The sequence below is a fragment of the Ceratotherium simum genome, chromosome 13 (assembly GCF_057802395.1).
Source record: "Ceratotherium simum simum isolate JZ-2026a chromosome 13, ASM5780239v1, whole genome shotgun sequence".
NCBI lineage: Eukaryota > Metazoa > Chordata > Mammalia > Perissodactyla > Rhinocerotidae > Ceratotherium > Ceratotherium simum.
The window spans coordinates 12,805,908-12,831,750 of NC_141912.1; the positions used below are offsets into that span (position 1 = coordinate 12,805,908).

At 43.0% G+C, this 25,843-nt stretch overlaps 1 protein-coding gene across 7 annotated transcripts in view; it reads left to right on the forward strand.

Annotated features, from left to right (window-relative positions):
* Window positions 1-25,843, forward strand: part of PHACTR1 (phosphatase and actin regulator 1) — a 500,383-nt gene that overhangs the window by 427,587 nt on the left and 46,953 nt on the right. For all 7 annotated transcript variants that reach the window (XM_087438011.1, XM_014788747.2, XM_087438013.1 and 4 more), the window contains 2 exons: window positions 4,087-4,408; window positions 24,246-24,493. In XM_087438011.1, the coding sequence (XP_087294137.1) occupies window positions 4,087-4,408; window positions 24,246-24,493 (570 nt within the window). The remainder of the gene's footprint in view (window positions 1-4,086; window positions 4,409-24,245; window positions 24,494-25,843) is intronic.

Sequence of the window (25,843 nt, forward strand, 5' to 3'; positions counted from 1 at the left end):
CGTAGAATCCCTGAGAGGGGTCATGGGGGTCAGCTTCAGTGTGATGCTAATGCACCCCTGAGTGAGGCTGCAAGAACTCTCAGCTATCGAGTGCCGGGCCTCACCACCCGGGGCCCACTGTGGGGAATGCTGAAGCGTGCATGGGAGGACCTAGTTGGGAAGACAAGGCTAACCCAGATGGAGCCGGCAGTAACCAGCACAAAATCCAGCAGAATGAAATGAGGGTGCTGATTATCAGGGTCACAGGAGTTCAAGGGAGGAAAGGCTGCGAGGGGGAAGTTGGGTCTTCAGTTGTGCTTTGAAGGGTGAATGCAATTTTGATCATCAGGCAGGAGCAGGGAGGGTATTTCAGGGCATGGCTATGACAGAGGCCCTGAAGAGGGAATGAACGTGGTTATTGGGAAACCCAGTGTGGAGACATTCCTGACTGGAGAGGCCAGAGTGGGCCATGGTGATTTAGGGCAGGAGACGCCTGGTGGAGCTGGACAGGGATGTCCCAGAGAGTGTCACTTGGACTTGCAGCACTGACTTCAGCAAGGAGCCATTGTGGGACTTCATGCATGAGAGATGTCTAGTATAGGGTAGAGGATGGGTTAGGGGACTGGGACCCCATTATCCGCACACTAAGAGGAGATGAGGTCCCAGGGCGGGTGCCGTGGTCAAGGGGGCGGAGAACACAGAAATTTGAGAGGGATAGAAAGATAAAGAGAAAGGCAGAAACTCAGAATGCCAGATCATGTACAGCTGGTTCCAAATTGTGCCTCCAGATCTGTTACGAGGAATGACTTGGTATTAAGATGTCAAAAAGATATAAAAATAGGCATTGCCAAGTTGCCAAAGATCTGAGCTTCCCAGGCACTCCTCACTTATCCACAATGTTGGAGAAAGATGGAGACTGCAGAGCTAGTTCACTGAAAGCAGACAATGCCACCTGATTTTAACCTTTTTCTTAATTTCTTTTCTTTTCACCAAATCCACTGAGCCAAAAATTATTTTAAATGATTCAGTTTCATTCTCTACCCCTATTTAATTTATGACCATGTGTAGTAAAACAACCAGAAGGGAGACGCAGGCAGGAGAGAAGAGGGAGCTCTCCATGGCCCAGGCATGTCTTTCCTAGGACAGTAAGAGTAACTATCTCCACTAATTTGGTCCCACCAGTCATTTCTTCCTTGCCTGTTTTGATAGAATTCCTGGAGTCCACTTGGCCATTTTTCCTGTGATGAAACCAAGTGAAGTTTGCTATGGAAGTAGTGACGAGAAATACTGTGGTGAGTGTGAGTAGGAAGTCATAGCTTAGCAAGATGGGCGCAACCCAATGTAGTCATTGGCCCTTCCTGTGCAGATGGTTCCGTGCTGCCCTCTTGGTTCTACTTTCTCCTGCTCAGAGGAATGAGCACCTACCTGCCTTGGACAACTAGACCTGAAAATGAAGGAATCATGGGTCAGGGGTTCCTGGATGAAAACTCTTAACACTTCCGGACACATGGCATTTGCTAGGTTTGCGCTAAAGCTTCCAAGAGCCACAGGAGTGGACCCTTCAGTAACAGGAACTGGACAGATGTGATGAGTTTCTGCATCTTAGCCACTTTGGAATTAGCACCGCCTCTCATGCTCCTGAACGTGGTTACCTTGTTTCTGGTGCGTGGGAGATGGTAACGAACAAGATGAGCCTTCCCGGAGGAGCGTGAGGGAGCCTTGTTATGGGCTGGTTCACATTTTGGTGTTAGGGGATTAATCTTATCAGGCCCCCTGGAATTATTAGGCTTCTCTGTATCTCAGCTATAGAGTCAGCAGTTTAGTGTCCATACACCCACAGCTCATGATCCTAAAATTTTGATCCATTTTATGCTCACGTCACCCTCCTAGAGTATCTATTTCTGGAGAAGGTGTGAATTCATCCCACAGCAGAGCATCATAGTTTCGGCTCATTCTGTAAACGTGTTTTGAGCCTCTTGCTATGTGAGCTGGGCACCACACAAGATGCCAAAGATATAATGACAAATTATTCACGGTCCTTTTTCTCTGGGAGAGGAGACAGCTATGTAAACAGGAAGCTCAGTCCAGTGTTTTCAGAGTCCAGTGCCATCATCTGTAAAAGTGAGAAAATAATGGTGCCTACATCCCAGGCTCCCTGTGAGGATTAAATTGGTTCGATATGAAAAGCACTTAAAACAATATCTGGCACATGGTAAGCCTGGTGTGAGGGTTGGCTATAACGATTACTGTCATCGTCATGATTGCCATTGTTGTTGTTAGCACTAACATACCACACGCCCACGGTAGGTCCAGTGGGTGCAGAACGGAAGGAATGAGGTAATGATCAAGCAAGGTTTTTGAGGAGAGGTCATTTTGAGCTGGATCTTGAAGGGAGAGTAGGTGTTGACCAAGAAGACAAAACAGAGGGGAATATTCCAAATTGAGGAAAAGAAACAAAGGTGCAGGGGTATGGAAACATCAGGTGGTTTGGGGAACTCAGGGTACAGGTGAGGGGAAATGCACATGCGTAATGGTGAGAAAAGAAGCTGCATCAGAGGGAGGGAGGGGCCTTGAGTGCTGCGCTTGGGTTCTCTGTGAACAGGAGAGGGAATCTGCTGAGTGAGGAGCCTGGAGGAGGCCAGGGAAGACAGCAGCAGCCCACGTGGAGACTGTGAGGGACAAAGGCCAGCTGGGAGGACTTAGCGGAGGCTGGAGACTGAATTTGTGGGTGACTGAAATGCTCTGGAGAAAAGCAGTACGTATTGTAGGAGAGACTCTGATCAGAGGCTTTTTGAGTACAAAAGGAGAGATTATTTCCAATCGGAGGAACCAGAGCAGACTTTGTAGAGGCTAAATTGTGGACATGAAGAGACTAAACAGCAAGCAGACCACGGAAGCCTTGAATGATGTGTCAGAGAGTTGGGCTTTATTTCTAGGTTATTGGTAGGTTTTAAACTGAGGAGCAACATGATTAGATTTGTGCTCCAGAAATGTCATTTTGGCAGGCCTGTGCGGTTAAACTGGAAGAAGGGCACCGTCAAAGCAGACATAGTTGGAGCAAAATCTAGGGCTTCAAAGATCAGGAGTCAGAACCATGCTCTGCTCCTGCCATGAGCGCCAGATGTGAAGCTGCGAGTGCGCCGCCCACCTCACGCAGGTGATGCTGGTACACCCACCCTCCGCTGCCCTTCCTGGCCATGCTCTTCCCAGGCAGCCTGCAACCCACAGGACTTAACCATGCCCCTTCCCCCCAGTGCTAGGTGATTTCCAGAAATGTAGGGTGCAGACAGAGGATGACAGGGTCATCCCAAAGATGCCCTGAGGGCTAGTCTGCCTCTAAGCCCCCTAAATTGGAGCATCTCTGGGAAGCTTCAGTGCCACTGTCATAGAACCAAGGGGTTGGCTGTGGGCAGGTTCCACCAGGCCCCTGGAGTGCCTGTTGGAGCCTCCCTACAATTTGAACAGCCCACGGTGGATGCCACATGAGTGGGTGGACCAGTCCAGCCACGATGCTGAACACGTGCTCCCACACGGGGGCACCTGAGCCCTCTCTGAGACAACAAAGCCTCACAAAGCATCCTTCCAGGTAGGATGATGGTCCCCAGGTTACAGATGAGGGAATTAAGGTTGGCAGCATTAAAGTCACTTGTGGAGGGGCACGCTGTTAGTGGACTTGAACCTAGGTCTGGCTTCTAATCCTGTGCCTATTAGAAGGTGCCAGCTAAAAGGATAATTTCACATTACAATGGCAAAATTGTATACATTGTGGCATATTTTAGAAAAGGTCTCTGAGGGTCCATGGGTTTCCATGAGCAGAAGAGAGCATTGTGATCATTCCCGTTCCCTGCTGCTGGTGACAGCCCTGAGACAGACACTGCTAACACCTAGGTCCCTGAGAGTCCTTGGGGCCAGCACGCTTTGAGCAGGAAATGAGAGTTTATGGGTGCTTGTCGAGTAGTACTCACCCTGCTGGTGTCTTCAGTTGGTGCATTTTATCTCAGGGGTCCACTTCAATGGCCGTGGTCCCAAGGTGGACACGTGTGGTGTTCTAGGTTTCTTTCAATGCCCCAAAATTCACATCTGCCTCTCACCCTCCTTCTGCCACAGATCCTGGCGCCCCTGTGAAATTGCCTTGTCTGCCAGTGAAACTGTCGCCTCCGCTACCTCCAAAGAAAGTCATGATCTGTATGCCTGTAGCGGGGCCAGACCTCTCCCTGGCATCCTACGCAGCTCAGAAGAGTGGCCAGCAGGGCGGGGCCCAGCACCACCACACGGTCCTGCCGTCCCAGATCCAGCACCAGCTGCAGTATGGCAGCCTTGGCCCTCACCTCCCCTCTGCCACCGGCTCCCTCCCCATGCACCCCTCCAGCTGCAGGATGATAGATGAGCTGAACAAAACTCTGGCCATGACCATGCAGAGGCTGGAAAGGTAATTGGGGATGGGGGGAGGGCAGGAAGGGAGGGCTCAGCTGTGGGGGATGGGGAGAGGGGTTGGGGATCTGACCATGACTGAGGAATGTGAAGACCAGAGTGAGGACTCATCCCCACTGGGGGGTAAAATAATTTGAAAGCAAAAGCAGACCAAAAACTGAATGTCAAGGAAAGTATAGAAGAAAAAAATAATGTTGCTAATTGCCAAACTATAGAACGATCACATTTATCAAAAAGAAAAAGTAACATATATATGTGTGTATATGTATTATGCTAGCACATATTATGCTTCCATAGCCTTAACATTTAATGGCCACTGACGAGTGATGTAGGTCGGTGCCCAGGAACCGAACCCAAGTCACTGAAGCAGAGCACACCGAACTTAACCACTAGGCCACAGGGCTGGCCCCTAGCCTTAACATTTTTTGAAAGCATATACACACAATCATGAATAGTGGTTACCCTTAGGGCAAGGAAATGGGGAGAAAATCTTTTATTTTTGTTTTTCATATCTTTCTGTACTGCTTAATTTTTTATTTTGTGTATATTACTTTTATGATATAAAAAAGACAATTTGAATGTAAAATAAGAAGAGATGAGAGCTGGTAGGGCAATAGTGAAAAACAGGAGCGATGGGAATGGTGGAGAGGTATGCCCTTGTTCTTGCTGATGGAGGAAGCAGAGTACTCTATAGTCATGCATCGCTTAATGACAGGAATACGTTCTGAGAAATGCGTCGTTAGGTGATTTCATCGTTATGTGAACATCATAGAGTGTACTTACACAAACCTAGATGGTAAGGCCTACTGCACACCTAAGCTGTATGCTACTAATCTCATGCAACCACCAACATGTATGCAGTCCGTTGTTGACCGAAACATCATTACGTGGTGTATGACTGTTGTCTGATTGTATGAGTGTGAGCCTCTAATGTTTAGCAACAGCTGGTGCAACCCCCTCTCACTGGAATCTGCCTCCAGTAGCATTGCTGGGAAACTTGCTAAGAGGACGCCCAAGGGCAGGCCCATGGCAGAGACTCTGACTCCCTACCACCTAGGGAGATCTCTCATGCTGGTTCTGAATCTCTCTGGGCGTGTGTGTGTGTGTGTGTGTGTATGTTCATTTGTTCATTCAAATACCACCCACCTTGTGCCCAAGAGGTGGCTGAGATTTCCCAGTATGATTCCAAGACGTGCTGCTTGACCTAGTTCCCTGGCGTGACAAGAAAGCGTTGCGATCTGGCGTGAAGGGTGTATCTGAGCTGGGACCCAGAATGCCTGTCCCAGGTAGTGACCACTGTTAAGTGGGTCCCACGGATGGGAAAATTGCAGTCTGGAGGGCCCAGCCAATCACCAGGCAGAGAGCCAGAGGCAAGATGGACACAACTGGGAGCTTTCCGTTGTAGTTTTCTGACTCTTAGTGGTTTTCTCCCTTCCTGCCTCTCAGCCAAGTATTCTGTGTTTGGGAAATTAGTGACTCCAAGAGAAGTTGTTGTTGCTAGAAATTCTGACTTGATTGTGCCACATTAATATCTACCTTTACTGAAAAAATTTATTTGGCCCCTTGCCATCATTTTCAACTACTGGTATTGTTAATGAGGCTGATAATAATTTAAAATTTGGATGGCACTTTTTAGTCTATTACACACCTTTATTATCTTCTTAATCCTCACACCACCTAGGGAGACTAAGTGGAGAAACTAAGGAAGGCCGAATTCCCCAGTGCCAGCTACTCAAATGAGGTCCACAAACTGCTTGTTGCCCATCTCCAACCACATAGGTGCAGAAATTGAGAGCTTTTCGACACTTTGGTAGCAACAAAATTATTCTGCCAAATAATTTTATGTCTGTTGAATCTTATGATAAAAAAGTTTCATTTTTTTATGTATTTATTATTTTTACAAAAGCATCAGTTTGTGATGGATTGAAAATTAAAATATATAAATCAACCAACCAACCAGCCAACCAAACTGGTCCTTCCCTGCAGACATTTGGAAAGCACTGCCCTAGTCCATAAATCAAGGGGCCACCCCTTCAAGCCTGGATCTTCCTTCTGCAAATCCACAACTCTTTCTGCTGTAGCAGAACTGCTTTCCTAAAGACAGCTAACAGTCAACATGATTTCCTATCCCCCCATCTACTGTATATCCAGTAAGTTTCTGTATCTCTCAGGAGCTTTAATCAATTGAAAAAGATACTGGTGACACTATATTAGGAGGATATTGCTAAATACGTTCCCACGTAAAGCACGCCATTTTAAAAGGTTCGGTTGAAAGTACTAACCAACACGTTACACAGTGTTCCTCAGTGCAGTAATTTCTGTGTGTATTTGTAGAATATTTTAGTTAAGTGTAGACAAGTGAGTAGGTCTATTGGACCTAAACTAGGTCAGGTTCTTTGTTGAAATGAATCAAAGAGAACAAACAGGGGCAGGAGAGGGGGGGAGATATTGTGATATCGTGGGAGGAGGGGCTGGGAAGGAGGACGGCATGATCTTGGCAGCTGAGCCAAGACCGTCCCTCGTGCTTTGTGCCACCATCAGACTCTCTTTACCTCCTTCTGTCTCCCACCCCAGGTCAAGGCACAGGGTTATTCTGATAGACCAGCCAGGACATAGGGAATTAATGCATACATCACTTTGACAAGATCACCCTCCAGAGAAAGAGAGGCCTTCTTCCCAAGCAAAGATGGAGAGTTTTTTCTGAGCATGCACATTGTCTTCCAAGAGTCCTGGAAGGATGTGGGGGCAGAACAAGGTCACAGACCACCTTATAGTTTAGTATGGAAACTGCTGCTGTCTCTGGTGATGTTACCCTATCTTTTTTTTTACTATCTAAACATTCTCCTTGTTGCCTGTGAACATGATTTCATTCTTGTTCTGACCAACTTTAATATAGAAGGAAAGAATTACTTTTCTCTTCTAGTAGTTTCCGGTGACCCCGAAAAATGCTGCAAAAAGGAGGAAACGTTACCGAACACTTCGGCATTCTGCCTGCAAAGACCCTGGGATCTCATAGAACATCACCTCTAGGGCATTAGTGCAGACCTAGAGTCTGATCCTGATGAAACATTGTAGGTCATGTGAAAATTGAGTAAAGAATTAACCAGCTTTAACGCCTGACTTTGGACCATAAATTTGAATAAATAGCCATCTTACAACTGAAAGGGACCTTAAAGACCATCCAGGCAACCAGCCCACTGCCCATTGCAGCTTTCCTGACTGTCCTCTAGGAGAACAGGAACCTCCCTAGGTCCCAGGATGGCCCACCCCACTGTTGACATTGGGGTCTGATTATCACAAAGTTCGTTCTTATATTAAGTTAAAAGTTTTACTTATTGTAAGTCCCTCCCACAATCTTATTTCTAATGTTCTTGTGAAAGCCTTTCAAATCTTTGAAGGTAGCTACCATTTACTTTATCTAAGGGCTTTCTTCCATGCTAATAATCCCCAAGTTCATGTAATCATTTATTGAAATGGTTTCTAGACCTTTACCATCTTGTTTGTGTTCTTCCAAGATTATTCTAAATCTGTTCTGACTTGTATGAAGAAGTTCTTAATCATTACCCAAACTTGAACCTGCTTGATGACACTAAAAAATGATAGGTAGTTAGTGACATCATTGGCTCACCAGATTCAGGGAGAGGGGTGCAGAAGGCAAGAACTAGAGACCAGTTGAAGCAAAATTAAAGAGTTCTCTGTGTATCCAGAGTCACAGGGCTGCCCTAGAGAGCGTGGCCATGCTGGAGGCAGCCCCCACATCATGGCTGAGGGCATGGGTTCCAGAATCTGACTGCTGGGATTTCAATCTGAGAGAGACCACTTCTTTTTACCTGTGATTCCTCATCTGTAAAACAGGGATAATAATAACACCACCAGCCTCGTGAGGGTTGTTTGTGAGGAGCATATGACTTCATCCAAATCAGTTGTCTTACTGCATGGCATAACAGGAAGTGTCCAATAAATGGTAGTGAATATTAAGCAAAATTAGCACACAAAATTTGCCTTCAGTGCCTCTACAAGGTGTATTGTAAATAGATTTGACCCCGTCTTATTGGAGATTTTGTTTGTTTGTGTCAGTTTGCCCAAATTAGATCGTCTTCCTTTGTTTTCTCTCCACTGTTGATTCATATCTTATTTGAAGGTCATGTTTTATCATTTCAGAAGTTATGCAATTGCTATTTTTAATGTCTGCAGTAAGCTCTGTGATCTAGTTGGCATCAATCTTGGAATTCAGACTTAAAATCGTAATCAACCACTAATGTTCTTTCCCATCTTAATTCCGTTGATCAGTTCTCTGTGCTCTGGTTTCCCTCTTGGTAAAATGAAGGTGGGATATGTACCCTTGATGACCCTAAAGGAATTTTAGGAAGATTCTTAAGGGAATGCACTTTAAGGAAGTTTTTCCCTTCTCAATTAAAGGGAAAGGAAATTCAACTTCCACTTGCTCAAGCCAAAAATTTTGGGGTCACCCTTGATACTTCTCTTTCTGTTGTACCCCATGTCTGACGGGTCAGCAAATGCTATCAGATCTGCACTGAAAGTATGTCTAGGATCGGCACTTCCCACATGCTCCTGCTCCCCCGTGATCTGAGCCTCCATTGTCCCTCACCTGGCTTGCTGTGGTCCCTCCTACCGTCTCCTGCTTCCACTCCTGCCCCTTCAGTCTATTCCTAACACAACCGTCAAAGACATAATGTTGAACAAAAATCAGATCATGACTCTCTTAGTCTGCTAGGGCTGCCTTAACAAAGTACCGTAGACTGGGTGGTTTAAACAGCAGAAATTTATTTTCTCACAGTTCTGGAGGCTGGCAGTCCAAGATCAAGGTGTCAGCAGGGTTAGTTTCTTCTGAGGCCTCTCTCCTTGGCTTGTAGCTGGCTGTCTTCTCCTTGTGTCCTCACATGGTCTTCCTTCTTTGTGTGTCTGGGTCATAATCTCCTTCTCCAAGGACACCAGTCATTTGGTTAGAACCCACCCTAATGAGCTCACTTTAACTTAATTATTCCTTTAAAGATCCTGTCTCCAAATGCAGTCACATTCTGAGGTCCTGGGGATTAGGATTTAAACACATGAATTGGGGGACGGGGTGGGGCATAATTCAGCGCATAACAGTGACTGTGCCCAAAATGCTCTTTCGGCCTTTCAGCTCACTGAGAGTAAAAAGCAAAGTCCCTTCCATGGCCCAGAAGCCCACCATGGCCTGGACCCTGTCATCTCCCTGACTTTGTCTGCTATTCTCCTCATTGCTCAGTTTCTCTCACCACATGGCCTTGAACATGCTAGACGTCCTCCTGACAAGGGGCCTTTGCTCTAGATTGCTCTTCTCTCAGATATCCTCAAGGCTCCCTCCCTCACCTTCCTTGGGTCTCTACTCAAATGTCACCTCCTCAATGAAGCCCTCCCTGATCTCCCTATTTAAAATTGCAAGCTTCCTCCCAACACAAACTATTCCCCCGGCTCCCCTTTATTCTTTTGTAGCATTTCTCAGCTTCTAATATTCTACATCATTTGCCTGTTGTTTTGTTCATTGCTCTTCTAACCTAATGGAACACACAGTCCACAAAGGCAAGAACTGTTTTGTTCACGGTTGTATCCCAAGTGCCTAGAACAGGGCCTGGCTTATAGGTACAGTGGGTGCTCAATAAATGTTTGAGTGAATGAATAAATGCTTGAATCAGTCAATGAACGTAGAGCCCCTAGTAACTGCTAAGATATTCCTTTGATTGTTAATCCACTCCCTATTAATGGATATTTAGGTTGCTTCTGATCATCTTTTTCACTGTTGAGCTTCGAGTTCTCACAAGACACGTGCTATATAAATATTAAGTGGTGGTGGTGGTGGGCAGAACAAATCTTTAACCTTTTATATTAATTTCTCTCATTATTCTAAAATTTGGAACTGTTCTCTCTGTCTGGAATGCACTCAACTGTCTCATTCGCTCCACCTTGTTTTGCGAATAAAAACTCTACTTATTCTTCAAGACTTATTAAAATACCACGTCCTCTGTGATCTCTTCTCAGATTCCCGTACACTGAGCTCTGTCTCCTGGGCTGCCTACCTGCACAGACCCTGCTGCACACATTGCATCACGTTGTTTGTTTCTCTCTATGTTCTCTCTTAGATGTGGGCAGGAACCACTGTTGTCTCCCTGCAGCCCCCTCAATCCATCAGTGTATGTGTGGCGTAGGAAGTACTCAGTAAATGCTTATTAAATGAATGTTATTGAAAGTTATTCTGATCTTTGTAATAGAAAGGTATTTTAATCTATGATTATAAGTAATGTTTTATTAGAAACTCTCTTAATATAGAAATAGGCATTAGCTGTGGGTATACTCTTGATCCCATCGTTGAGCTATGCCAGTTTTGTTTTTGCAGATATCGGAAACACAGTGAAAAGTTCTTCCTTTAAATGAAACCTAGGTCTTTGCTTGTCACATTTAGTAATATCAAACTACAGTTGAAGATATTGTAATGTTGATTATGAACCTTGCCCATGTAAGTCCATTGTCCCTTCGTTTAATTCTCTTGGAGCATATCACCATATATGATCAAATTTTGGGGGAGCAACCATCCATTAGCTCTTCTAGCAAATGGTTGAGGTGTAGGGTTTTATATTTGATCATCCAGCTGTCTTTAGTATCCTTGGACTAAAACTAAAAACTAACTTTCAGAATTTTACACTGAGACGTGAAAGACTGGAACAGCCAGGTTGAAGGGACAGAAGAAGAGTGAGGGGACATTCTAGGCAGATTAGTGCAAGGAGTGTGTTAGATAGTTGGCCAGTTAAGTCCACCTGGAAAGAATCATACGAATCTCTGGGTTTAAGCTAAAAAAGCAAAATACGAATGAGTTTTTGTTACTATTACCACTCATGGATATCAACAGCCAGTTGATATTTGTAATGGTGTTTTATTTTCACCCAGTGCGTTTTGGTTTAGGAAGTTTTAAGTACCATACTTTTAGTTCTACAGAGATAAATGTACTTACTACATAAGGACCTTAAAAGTGAACAAATAAATATATTTCTAATAAATTCATTCTTCCTCTACCTTTTCCTGTCCCAGAATTGCTGAACAGATAGATCAGGAAAGCTCTGACATTTGCCAGGAGAAAACTTCAGGTTATCACTGATGCTGAGGATTTGTAAACCTTAGGTGAAAAACAGGCTCTGCAAAGGCAAAGAAAGATACCTGTATTTCCTTAGCAACTGGAAGATCAACCAACAATCTCTTATTGAGCGCCTTTTCTGGACCCGGCTCTGTGCTGGCACAGGGCTACAACAGTGAATGAAATGTAGAGGGCGGCTGCCGTGAGTGGAGCTTAGAGTCCGCTGGGAGCATAAATCGGATGAGTCAGTACCTTTGAGGGTGCAGGGAGGGAGGGGAGCATCCAGGAGTGGGGCAGCTGGTAGGTGGGATTTGGGTGTGCTTCTTCGGAGAGCTGCATTTAATCTGAAGTCTAAAAGATAGAAATAACCAGATGAAGAGGGAGAAAGGGAATAAGAGCACATTCTAGGCAGATTAGAGGAAGGAGTCATATATTATCTCCAAATGGTGATGGGATTTTTATTAAGAAAATGCAGGAAGTTGGCAGTATTCTCCCAAGTTTTCAAAGGACCAATCATAGAGAATGAGAGATGACAGAAGATTGTAATCAGATGTAAGGAAGAACCTAGGAGCCGTTGGAGAGGATACTGGAGATCTTTAAGAAAGATCAAGCTAACAGCTGTCCCAAATGGTTTACTCATGTACTTACGTAAAGAAAAACCTTACAGGTGAGATTGTCTGCTAAGAACCTGCCCAACTCTATAAATCCATGTTAGATATATTGAAGTAGGTTGTTAACTGCAATGTGAATGTTTTTAGAAATAGAATGGTTTTCTCTCTTCTGGGATATTAAATGTACATCTGTGTTAACACAGATAGTCCAGACCAACGATGGTCATCCAGACCCAGGAAGGCTTCCAGAAGCATCTTGAACTCTTAGCAACATTATTGTGCACTGCATGCCAAGCATTATGGTAGACACACAATATCAAAACATTTACGATCTTTCCTTTAAAATACTATTGATAAATTTAGGTATATACGTAGTTTATTTTGTTTGCTTATAGTATCCCCATTTTTATATTTATATATTCCTTGAGATTAAATGACTACTTGTCAAGAATATTGAAAAAAGAATAATTTCAACATTGGACAGAAGAAATTGAAATCAGTAGCCCTCAAGATCCCTTTAATCTCTACAATTCTATTATTACATAACTATTTTTAGGACTTTCAAAGAGCATGATTCATTTATTATCCTAGTGTAAATATATTTCACGGTGACAATTACTTTTCTTCATGTGACCTCAAGGGTCACAGGAAATTCTAAATAATAATCCTTGGTCCTGAACTACATGATCCCCAGGGTTTCTTTTAGCCATAACAGTTGGACATAATTATTGCCTTGGCTTAGGTTAATGTTTCCACCTGAAAATAAGAGTGTTCCATGATGATAAGCAGATGTTCATTGGTGCCCTAGCAAGAATAAAACTCTGGGGGCTGGCCTGCTGGTGTAGTGGTTAAGTTCATGTGCTCCACTTCAGCAGCCCAGGGTTCTCAGGTCTGGATCCCGGGTGCAGACCAACGCACTGCTCATCAAGCCGTGCTGTGGCGGCATCCCACGTACCAAAAAAAAAAAAAAAGGTAGAGGAAGATTGGCACAGCTGTTAGCTCAGGGACAATCTTCCTCAAGCAAAAAAAAAAGAGGAAGATTGGCAACAGATGTTAGCTCAGGGCCAATGTTCCTCACCAAAAAAAAAAAAAAAAGAATAAAACTCTGAATACCTATGTGTTATTTGCTTGTGAAGTAGCATTTTTTTGAATTAGTTAGGTATTTTGTTGCTTATAGAGAAAATGGCATACATTTTTAAATGAAATGCATTTTCAGGGAAAGAGTCTCTTTCTTATATTGATGACTGCCTCTTTAAAATCTCATGCAATTCTGGTTAGACATTTGTCCCTGATCCTTTGAGGCCAGAGTTATCAACCTCTTGCTTTAGGTCAGTTCTTTGATTTTAAAGCATATATTTATCATCTGTAAGTGGCTGCATGTAGATATTGTTTTGCAGTTTAACTGCTGTTCCAAGGGGCCTGATGAGATTTCAGTGCAAGATATTGTCACTATGAGCAAGACAGATCCTCCCCTGCAAGGTTGGTGAGCAAACTGGTTAGAGCAAGGTTAAAATGAGACTATACAAACCATTAACATCTTTTGAAGTCTTAAGAGGAATAAAAAAGGAAGTGTATTTTCAAAAGAGAGAATCTGCTCCTGAACTTCTATGTATACATTGGTAGAAACCCTGCCCTTGCCCAATGCATAAATATTGATCTTTGATCTTCTTGGCAACTATTGTCCAGAGAGATTTTGCAGGCCAAAACTATAAAAATGCTAAAGGAACTATTTTAATAAATTAATGGATAATTATGGAAAATAATAGATAAACCTTAATGACTGGTTTATGATAAATTGCTGATATTTAAGTATATCCCTAGTTAAAACAGCACCTACCAACGTTGACATTCACCAAGTACCCTGCACCAGCATTATCCTCTGATCTTGCAGCGGTAAGGTGGGCAAATAGGTTTCTCTGTTTAACAGATAAGGAACCGAAGACCAAGATGCACAACTAGTGAGTGGCCCGGCTGGGACTCAAACACAGGCCTCACTCCTGGCACCACCACGTGGCCAAGCGTGACCTAGGGCATTTGCTGATATCTAGAGACAAAGTCATGTAGAAAAGCCACTGCTGTTTGGTTCCTCCCTCAGAAATGGAGATGCTGTGAGGGGTGGCTATTGGTCAGACTCTGTATGTCTCATATCCCAACCCCAGACGATATTTCAGAAATACTGGTCATTGGTCCCTGGAGGGACAGAGATAGGGTTGTGAATGAATTAACTTAAATTCATTACCACTGCTGGAAAAAAAGAAGCTCAAAACACATTCTCTACTCAGAAAAACTCGGTACCCTAGTCTGTATATAGAATGACATTGTTTCCTGCTAACTAAAGTCCAACAAATAACACAAAAGCTGTGATGTTGAGTTTCTTATCTTAGAATGCTAATCCAAGGCCATGATAAAACACACAATGTGTGCCTGCTTTCTTAAAATGAAGCTGATTAACTATTTTCTTGGGTTTCAGTGGTTATTTCTGTCATTTTTCAGCCTCAGGCACTGCAATTTGTAGCATAATTTCTCACACATTTTTGGTCTCCAACAAGAAAACAGTGGATTGTTCTCTCTCCCCTCGGAAAACTCTCTTCATAATTCATGCAGACTAAATTACAAAAGCTGTTCCTGTTGAAGTTTAATTTCATTTTCAGTGTCATATTTGTAGATAATAAGTTTTCTCCGTCCTTTGAGGAGATTAATGTCTTTTTTTTTTTCATTTTGACAATCGTTGCGTTTGAAATCATATGCCAGAAAGCAATAGCCCTTTATTACACATTGTTCTTTAGAAATGTTGGTGAAATGGTTCCCAGGTATTTTCAGGGAAGATTAAGGATTTAAAATAGACAGTGAGTTTTAATTTCAAAACCTGCCCCTGATTTCCTACAAGAGAATCAAAGGTGTTTGATAACCTGTAATCCCCACCCATGGATGAGTCACAACGGGCTACTACTCATCTACCCATTACCAGGTGATGGAGAAAAAGTGATGGTTATAAAGCTCCCTTGAAAGCGGACCAAGTGTTGTAATGACCCTAAATTGTTGTAGATGTCTTGGCATTCATTTCTTTATAAATTATTAAACATAAGCTGCCTTTCCCTCACCAGTAATGAGCATGCAAGGTAAGGCAGTCTCTTAATTTTCAAAGTCTAGGGATTCCCCAGAAGCATGCAGCCATTTAAATAGTAGGAAAATGAGGGGGTGGGAATGGGGATCTAAGGGATGCCATTGTATTTTCTTTTTTTTTTTTTTTTAAAGATTTTATTTATTTATTTTTCCCCCAAAGCCCCAGTACATAGTTGCCTGTCATAGCTGCACATCCTTCTAGTTGCTGCATGTGGGACGCGGCCCCAGCATGGCCGGAGGAGCGGTGCCTCGGCGCGCACCCGGGATCCGAACCCGGGCCGCCGGCAGCCGAGCGCACGCACCCAACCGCCAAGCCACGGGGCCGGCCCGATGCCATTGTATTTTCAATCTATGCATCTCCTACTTGGTTTAGTAGAGTCAAAGAAGAGAGTTGAATTTTCCAAACAGAAGGCTCATTAAATTTTATCCTTGATGGAGACAGGACCAAGGGGCGAGACTAAAGCTTTTCACTTCCCTGACATGGCGCAGGCATGTAATGAAGGAGAAGAGAGTTAGAAATGTGTGCTTTTTACTGATTGAGGGCTGCCATTTTACCCTCAAGCTTTCTGATTCCTTCTGTTTTTAGTGTGTCCCCTGTGAGCAACAGGCCTCCTGTTTTAAGTAAACTTCTGTTTATTCTTCCCTGTTCGTTCATTTTTCTCATGAAGGATGATATTTAGGCTGTTCCATCCTCTGGGGAGACAGCGAGGACAAAACAAAGTTCGCGTCCTCGCGAGCTTACCTTTTAGTGGGGCAGACAGATGATAAACCACTGAATATGTTATATGCTGTAAAGTGGGAGTAGGGCACTGAAGAGAAATAAAGTAGAGGAGTAGGAGGAGATGATGGTGATGCCTTCTTGTCCTCAAGGAAATACGTCATTAGCATGGCCACAATAAACCCTTTGCATTCCCCCTTTTCGTTGACAACACTCCATTATCCAAGGCTGGATTATCCAGCTTGCTAATTATTCTCTCCTCTCTCTTGAATCCTGTTCTCTCTGCACACGTACTCGCCCCCAGCCATGTGTTACACGAAAACTGTTGTACCACCCAAGTCTAGAATTGAGACCCCCTCCGTGTTCTTAATAGCCTGTAACCTTGGGCCTCTGAACGGCAAAATTCATAGCAAAAGAGTAGTTGGGTTCTGTGAGCATCTGTTATCCTTGCTATTTGTTATATGGTTAATTATTATATTCTCTGTTTTTTTGAATTTGTGGTGCAGATTGAATTTCATAGTCAGCATGTACATGTACAAGAAAATAATGGTCATCGAGGGTTCTCGGGGAGAAGGCAGCATGGTTCTCTGGAGTGAGAAGACTTGAGTTCTCACCCTGCTGTGATCACGACCAAGAATCCCTTCACTTATTGTCTTGGAGACTTAATGTTCTCATCCATGAAATCAAGATAATAACAATAGCTTTCCTAACCTTGCAAGATTTTGTGAAGATTGAGATGATGAACATTTACAAAACACTTTTGTAGGACCCATAAAGGACCATATGTGTTGGCTATTATAGTTGTTTTGAAAGATGGCCCTGCTCCTTCCTCCTAAGCTGTGGAGCCCCCTGGTATTTTTAATTAACAGAATGGAAATATTCCAGAATGGTGCAACTATCCAACATCTTGTGAATGTCATGGAACGCTCTTAGGTTTTTGCATGTTCATCCCTATTACATTTGTCAGGAAAATTACATGATTTGGAGCTACCCAGAGAGGAAACAGAATCTCATCCTTTGTTCCCCCTGGAGAATAATTTAGAGTCTTTGGTGTTTATTTAAATTCATTACAGAATGTCATATAAGAAGTAACCTTCTAGGGCCAGCCCCGTGGCTTAGCGGTTAAGTGCGCGCGCTCCGCTGCTGGTGGCCTGGGTTCGGATCCCGGGCGTGCCCGGACGCGCCGCTTCTCCGGCCATGCTGAGGCCGCGTCCCACATACAGCAACTAGAAGGATGTGCAGCTATGACATACAACAATCTACTGGGGCTGTGGAGGGAAAAAATAAATAAATAAAATCTTTAAAAAAAAAAAAAAGAAGTAACCTTCTAGATCTCATCTACCCCAACTACCTCATCTTATAAAGCAGCCTAACTCTGGACATTCTTAACTGAAGTGGCTGATAGCCAGTGAGTGTAGAATTAGGAAATGTGATAACCTTAAGCTCTGTTACATCTTCACGCAGTCCTAGGATGGAAGGCACATAGGTACCATGGCATTCTTCCTTGCGTAGATCTCTGTGTTTTATCTTTTTGAATTATCTTCTTAGGAAAGAAGTCTAGATTACTATTTCCAAAACCTTAATTCTCCTTTCATAAGGATACTTTCCCTACAACAGCAGGACTCTAAGGATCAGGGATCATTATTTTAGTGAATTAAGTGATAGGAAATGTAATATAGCCTACTCTGATTCCAAGAGAGTTCAATACAAATATTCAATTGACCTTTCCATCAGTTCCAAAAACATGCACAAAAATAGGACTGGGATATGAAGATAATCCAGGTTATGATTAATAATCAGCCTTTATCTTTGAGAGGCTCACAGTCAATGGGGCAAAGGGCATAAATGCTTAGACACATAATTATAACATAATGTGACAGATGCTGCAACAGAGTTGGGAACAGAGACTGGAAGCACAGAGAAAGGACTGATTTCCATTGGAAAAATCAGAAAAGGCTGCTCAAAAGAAAAGGCACTGGAGCTGTCCCTGAAGGATGAATAGGATGCTCCAGGCCAAACTCTGAGGGGATAGTTCCGAGGCAGAGTGATGGCAGGAGCAGAGGGAGGAGGCAGGAGAGCTCACAATGTGCTTGGGAAGTGGCAAGTGGCCTGGTGTGGCTGGAACACTGGGTATATGGCAAAGAATGGTAACAAATGAGATTGAAAGGAATTATGGGGCTAGATGGTGAGGCGCCCCCTAGTCCATGCCAAAGAGGGTAGAGTTTATCCAGTTGACAATGAGACCCTTCAAAGGTCTTTTAACTGAGAGAATTACATGATCAGACCTGTTTGACAACAGTAAAGAGTAAGTGGGCTGGGTGGTAGTAGGGAGGAGAGAAGGTTCTGGAAGAAGGGTAACGTTCGAAGCCATTGCAGGACTGCTGCTTCTTCACAGGCGGCGGTATAATGACATCAGTAAGAGATCAGGTTGTATAGTCCTACTTCTTGAGTTCAATAATGCCTGCGTCCCTCAGGCTGTGACTTTGGCCATGTGGGATATCCATGTAGGATAACGGTAGTACCTATCTAATAGGGTTGTTGTGGGGCTTAAATGAATCAGTATGTGACAGTGTGTGAGCGTTTAAACTGTTAATAACTTTTATCATCATTAGATACAGTAGCCCAGTAAGAGTTAAGGATGAGGGGCTTTATGTTTACCTGTGGCTTTAGTTCCTAGTCAGCCTCCAGGAAGAGGAACAGTGAACACAACCCACATGCAATGAGATCCATTGAAATTCCTAGCAAACTAAATGCTTAATCCCGAAAAGTTTTGATGTGAGCGGTCCAGGGTATACCTTATTACATGAGTCAGCTTTCCTCAGGGAGTTTGACAGGTGCTCTGCAGATGTGGTGACTCTTTCAGACCACTAGAGTGTCGTTTTGTAAATCACTGGTCTGGGCAACAGAATGAGAAAAGCTGCCACACTCAAGAGTCATTTTGGAGCTCTTGCATTAATGGGGTAACTGCTCAGAGACTAGAGAAGGGGTGCCGATAACTTACTCAGAGAACCTTAATAGCATCAAAGTGTTGGCACAGCCCCCAGAGTGCCAGCCTGAGACACAGCACGTCAGGAACTTAGGATCTGGACAGTGTTCCATTCCCAAACGGGCAATTTTTCCTCCTCAAAGACATTTGGCAATGTCTGGTGATATCTTTGGTTGTCACAACTAAAGGAGATGCCACTAGCATCTAGTGGGTAGACACCAGGGTACTGCTAAGCATCCATCAATGCAAAGACAGCCCCCCACCACAAAGAATTGTCTAGCCCCAAATGTCAATCATGCCAAGGTTGAGAGAATCTGGTCTCGGCCATCATTTAACCAAAACGTGATATATACATCATTGGTAGTACATAAAGTGACTTTAGGACAACTTTTGATAAAAGTTTTAATAGTCACATATTAATATTTTACCATAAGTTATAAACATATAATTAGCATATAATACCTGTGATTACAGAGATATCATTGCTTAAGATGAGGCTAAATTAGTATTTAAGTTTATTTTTAAGTGTAGACTTAAAAATACGAAGTAAATAGTAGTATAAATGGACTTCAAACATGGCACACACACAAAAAATTGAGTGTGGGTATGAGTGAGGTTTAGGAAACATTGGTTTAGACCAGAGGTAAGAAAACTTTTTCTGTAAAGAACCAGATAGAAAGTATTTGAGGCTCTGCTGCAACTACTCAACTGTGCCATTTTAGTGCAAAAGTGGCCATGACAATAAGTCAACAGATGAGTCCCTTCACCATCTATAATCTAATGTCTAAGATGAATCCTTTAAACTCAGTGCCCCAGGTGTGGCCTGACCATAGCAGGGTGGAACACTTATTACTTAGCCGGGTTAGTAAGACTTAAAATATTTATAAAATAATAATACCCATTGTTTACAAGTATTATTGACAAGGCATGGTGTTTCTTCCACGTTGCGTGTGTACAGTTAGTAGGGTTTGTGTTTAATCAAAGTACACAAAATTACAAGTATCACAAATCAATTTTTGGATTCATAATATTGAAACAGAGTGGGTTCAAATTCCAACTCCTTCCTTTACTACCTGTGTCCTCATGGGTCTATTTATTACCCTCTCAGAGATTTGATTTCCTGCTTAATAAAATGAGGATAATGACACCTCTCCTGCAGAGATGTTTTAAAGATGTAATGAGATACTGGATATGAAAGTTTCTAGAACAGTGGGCAACAGATTCAGGAAATATTTGCTTTCTTCACTCCCTTCTTTCCTTCTCTACCTCAGTTGTTCCACATATTTGATGAGGATGCCCTTTTGTCATTAACCCATTGGTAAAAGTGCCAGCCAAGTCAAGGGCACCTACAGTCCTGCAATACACCACTAGATGCCTCCCTGAAAATCAAAAATGATCTCTTAATTAATACCCTTTCAATATGATTTGTTAACCACTTACAAATGCACCTAAATATCAGTGATTCCATCCCATATTTCTTTCACTCAGCAAAAACAATAAACAATTACTGAGTGTCCACTTTGTGTCAGACGTGGCGCTAAGCACCTGCTACAAACATGAGTTAGACGTGGTTTCTGCCCCTCAAGGAGCCTACAGCTTGGGGTGGGGAAGGGAAGACAGTAAGCAAACAGATGTTCGCAATTTTCACAACTATGGAATCTCCCAAGAAGATAGGCAAAATGTTGCCTGAGACAAGTAGTAAAAGATAACAAAAATTAACAAGGTGAAAGTGGGATGGCAGAGCATTCCAGCCCAAGAGCATGCAATCATCCAATGCATTGTTGTGCGAGACCAAGGGGTAAGTTATATGGGGACAGAGGCTGGGTTAATAATAAGGGTCAAATTGTGCAAGGCATTGCAGGTCATATTTGTTTAAATGACTTCCTCTAGGCTAATGGTTTTCACTCTTCTTTAGCAGTGAGACCTTTTATTTAGAGCAAATCTTTTAAGTGACAACTCCATTATGTAAAACCAGCGTTACTAAGACCGATGTTCGGCTGTGTGTTCCCCTTCCTGCCCACAACCACCAGGGGTGGAGGCCAAACGTTAATAAGATGCTACATTTAAGTTGATTTCGTTCTGTGCCTTGAATGGTATGGGCCATAAGGTGTTAACTGGGTTTTCCATTTGTGTCACTCTTGGAGCACTGGTTTTGTAGACTGGGCAGGCAGTCAGAGTTCTGATGGGTGACATGACCAGATCTGAGCTTTAGAAAGGTGCTCGGACAACACTGTGGAGAACAGACTGAAAATGAGAGTGTTTTGAAACCACTTGGAAAGTCATTCCCTTAAATAACAAGTGAGGGTCTCACTTAAGAGCATGCCAATGGGACACTTGACCTGCCCCGGCCCTACACAAACAGTGTCGTTTCCCCAACTGTGCAGTGGAGGAAGCTGAGGCTCCAGAGAGGTTAAATAATTTGCCCAATGTCAAGAGAGAGTAAGTGGCAAAACTTGGACTTGGATTTATGTCTTAATTTCTCAAACTGAGGTCCCATAATAACCTTGCCAGCCTCCTTCTCACCTAACTCTTCTCTCATTTGTCTTTTCTTGCTATTCTGTGGTTCTCCAGAGTCACCAGATGTATGGGATCATCTGGGTATTTGGCTTGCTCCCTCTCAGCACCCCTCCTGACACATAGTTGGCAGTCAATGGATATTTGTTAATAGAATTTTTGTGTGTGTGTGAGGAAGACTAGCCCTGAGCTAACATCTGTTGCCAATCCTCCTCTTTTTGCTGATGAAGATTGGCCCTGAGCTAACATCTGTGCCCATCTTCCTCTACTTTATGTATGGGACACCGCCACAGCATGGCTTGTTAAGCAGTGCATAGGTCTGCGCCCGGGATCCGAACCTGCAAACTCCCAGCCACCAAAGCGGAGTGCGCCAACTTAACCACTACGCCACTGGGCCGGCCCCTATTAATAGGATATTTTAAAACCCTTTTGCTGGATTCACTTAGCTTCCTGGGAAACACCTTCTTCATCCTTGTGGGAAATTAGACATTCTATCGCATGCTAGATTCACACTTCAGAAAGATGACCTGATTGGCCAGGCGAGTTCTCCAGCTGTTTCTATAGCACCCCCAGCAGGCAGTCGCTGATCACCATGGCTGGTCCCTATTTTACAAGGCTAGTAGCATGATACCTAGTCCTTGCCACTGCAGTTGGGGGATCTGCCTTATATTCTACACAAGGTCTCACACTTCCCATGTGTTTTTGAGGGAGAAGAAACTAGTTTCCCGTTGATCACAGACCACCTCTGAGGCTGAGTTTCTTATCTTCCTTTGCATAGTCTTTCTCCTTTCTCAATCATCTTGCGGCAACTTGGAGCCTTCTACCTTGAGGAACTCTTATGCTTTCTAGTTTCCAACTGTTATTTCCTCAAAAGATTCATCCTACCACACAAGAATATTTATTGGCTGCTTTTCATCCCTCGCTCCTGTCATATCCCCAGCTCTGTGCCTTTGTAGGAACCATTAATTAAACTATAAGTGGGGGAGAGGAGAAGGCGACGGTGGGCAAACCATGAGCTGTGGAATTACATCTTTGCCTCTTCCATCCCTACTTCCCTTAAAACCCACTGTAGAAATCCAAGCACAGCTGGAACGCAGTGTAGATCATTGTCTGATGGAAGGACCGCCTTGTGAGGTGGGGCGGCAACTCCCCAGTCAGTCACCTTTCAATCAGCTATTATATGTGTCACCCCGGAGGCCATCCATCCTGTACCCCCCCTTCTTGCTCTCATTGCCATTCATATTAAATTAGGTGGGAAGTGGATCCCTTACACTGCTAATGTCTGATGAGCTGCTGCATTTTTGTAAATATGTGATTTAATCTTAGTAGTTGAAGGTTTGTTTTTTTTAAGTTGATTTAGTTCATTGCCTTGAACATCATAGCTCATAATGTGTTAACTAGATTTTCCATTTGTGTCACTGAAGAGTTATGTGAAAAATACAAAAAGAAAAACAGCCCTTGGGAAACAATGGAAGGAAGAAAGTTAATTGAATTTAACTTAGACATAGCAATAATTTAAAGCATAATTGAAAGTTTCAAAGGAGACTATCATGTGTGCATATGTCGTGAATAAGATTTTTCTTTTGGATAAAATATTCTAATGTAAAATTTTTGATATATAGTATAACCTCACGCTCTCCTTGTGAATGTCAAACACTTTTGGATGGTAAAATGCACTGAGTTTCCTATGTTTAGAAATTCCTTAAATGAAAGATATAAATTCCACATCCAGTTAATCTAAAACAGAATTATAAAATTAAACTACATGTTTCTGGCTCCATTATTCTTGCTGGGCTTCAGTCAGAGCTGGTCATAAAAAGGATTCTAAATTGCTATTGGAGGCTAGGATAGACTCTATTAAGAAAATAACTACTTCATTTTCTTTATTTTTGATGATATGCATTTCCTGATTTTCCTACAATGAACTTATATGGCTTTTATTGTGAAGCAGATCATTTTTAATTAAAAAATATATTTTATCTAAGTTGGCTCAACTTAAGAGGTAGAACCAAGAATATCATCACTGCTTCCTGGAAAATTGACCTACAAAAAAATCAGGCTGGCGTTACCTGTGGCTGCTGAGGGTCTGACACCATCCTTGGGAGAGAACTTGCTCTAAGTTATCCTTGACCATGTCCAGCCTGACGTTCATGCATGGGTCTCCAGCCTTATGGTCCCACGTCTTCTCTTTGCATCTCCATCCATGACATTTCAGTCTCTCCCACACCCACTCCCTACCAGTCATGCTGTATAGCTTTGAAAGCTAGAATCTCATGCCTTGTCTCTTTCTTTCCTGTATCTTTAGCTTCACTATCAGATTAATTCTTTTCCCTCCTATGAGACCTGTGGGTTACAAATGAACCTTCCTTTGCACTTGGAGGTATTAATCTTAACCAGAAATATTTGTGAAATTAAAATTCTTTTTTTTTTTAATTTTGCTTTTATTTTTTTAATTGTGGTAAATATACAGGACAAAAAATTTACCATCTTAACCATTTTAAAGTGTACAGTTCAGTGGCGTGAAGTACATTCACATTGCTGTGCTGGCATCGCCACCATTCATCCATAGAATTCTTATTTCCTATTCCATGCTGCTACCACCATCAGGAAACTGCTATCCTAAAATGTTAGTTGTAAATGAGAAATGAGACTTCAATTGCCCTGTAGACCCTTTGTCTCTTAGGACTGGACAACTGAGTTTTAGAAAGGTTCTGATGCATTTATACGATGCGTTAGCCAGAATGAATGTCTTCTTTTCTCTTTCTCTTTAAACAGCTCTGAGCAGCGGGTCCCCTGTTCCACTTCTTACCACAGCCCTGGTTTGCACTCAGGTGACGGTGTCACAAAAGCAGGACCTCTGGGCCTTCCGGAAATAAGACAAGTGCCAACTGTTGTGATTGAATGTGATGACAATAAAGAAAATGTGCCTCATGAATCAGACTACAAAGACTCTTCTTGCCTATACACAAGAGAAGAGGAGGAGGAGGAAGAGGACGAGGATGACGACAGCTCCTTGTATACCAGTGCGTGCGTCCAAATTCTCCACTGAGGTGGGAGGGGCGTGGCTTGTGGAAAGAGAGCTGACCGAGCTGCCCAACACCCCGAGTCCTAATCCGGGGTCTGGTGTTAACTGGCCCTGGTCATAGGGCAACTCAGGTAACCTTTTGAGGCCTCAGTTTCTTCCTTAGTAAAATGAAATGGTAAATGTCCTCTAAACATCCTCATGGCTCTAAAAATTGCAACACCATGCTACCACCGCCTACTTCTTAGATGGCTCTTTCTTTCTTTGATTGCTTCCCTTGGGATGTAACCCCTTCCCTCAAAAAAAAAGGTGAGGAACCTTAAAAGTCAATTCCAGTCTACCAAATACTCAGACATACTAACCATTATGTATGCAACAAATTCATGTTTAGGCATACCTCAACAACTTTAGAAGGCCTGAATTTACATTTCTCATTTAAGCCCTTTAAATGGGCAAAGAGACAAGAGAAGAAATGAAGAAAGAAAAGTTCAAAATCTATCATTCTGGCTGTGAACAATAAATAAATTTTAGTTAAGTGATTATAGATTGATATTTGGTCAACATTTTAATAAGTGGATTTATGTAATAACAACCTTTTACTGAATATATACTGTGTCCCTGACACTGTGCTAAGATTTTATTCTGTCAACACCTGGTGGCATAAGCACTAAAATATCCATTTTATGGATAAGGGAAGAAAATGGAGAGGTAAGTGGCTTGCCCGGACCCTCACATCTACTCAGTGGCAGCGCTGAGATTTGTTGCCGGTGATGTCTCATTCCAAAGCCTGTGTTCTAAAACCAGGGGAGGAAGAGAGAAGACAGGCAGTACTAAATAAGTCCAAAATCCAAAGGAATCCCCTCAACTTGCTGCTTCCCAGTCTCTTCCTCTTGCTTCACTTACCAGGCTTCAGAGAGCTAGCTCAATTTGAGCTGGTTGGGGTACTGGTGAGCTGTGAAATGATCACAATGATGTCAAGGGGAGAACCATGGAGGTGCAGCCAAAGGTTGAAATGACTTATGAGTGGAAGGAGCAGTTGCTCAGCCTCTGCTCACCGTTTCTTGCCAGAGAATTGATTGTTTTATACGCTGGTTTCTCAACCTCGGCACTATTGACATTTTGGACCAGATGATTCTTTGTTGTGGGAGCTGTCCTGTGCATTATAGGATGGTTAGGAGCATCCTTGGCCTCTACCTACTAGATGCCAGAAGCAGTCTCCCTGCCAAACCCCAGTTTTGACAACCAAAAATGAGAACCATGGATTTATTCCAGATGTAAGGCAGCCCTGTCCTGGCTGCTCAGAACCCCTTATGTTAAGAAGCGAAAACAATCCCAGAATATTACCTATTTC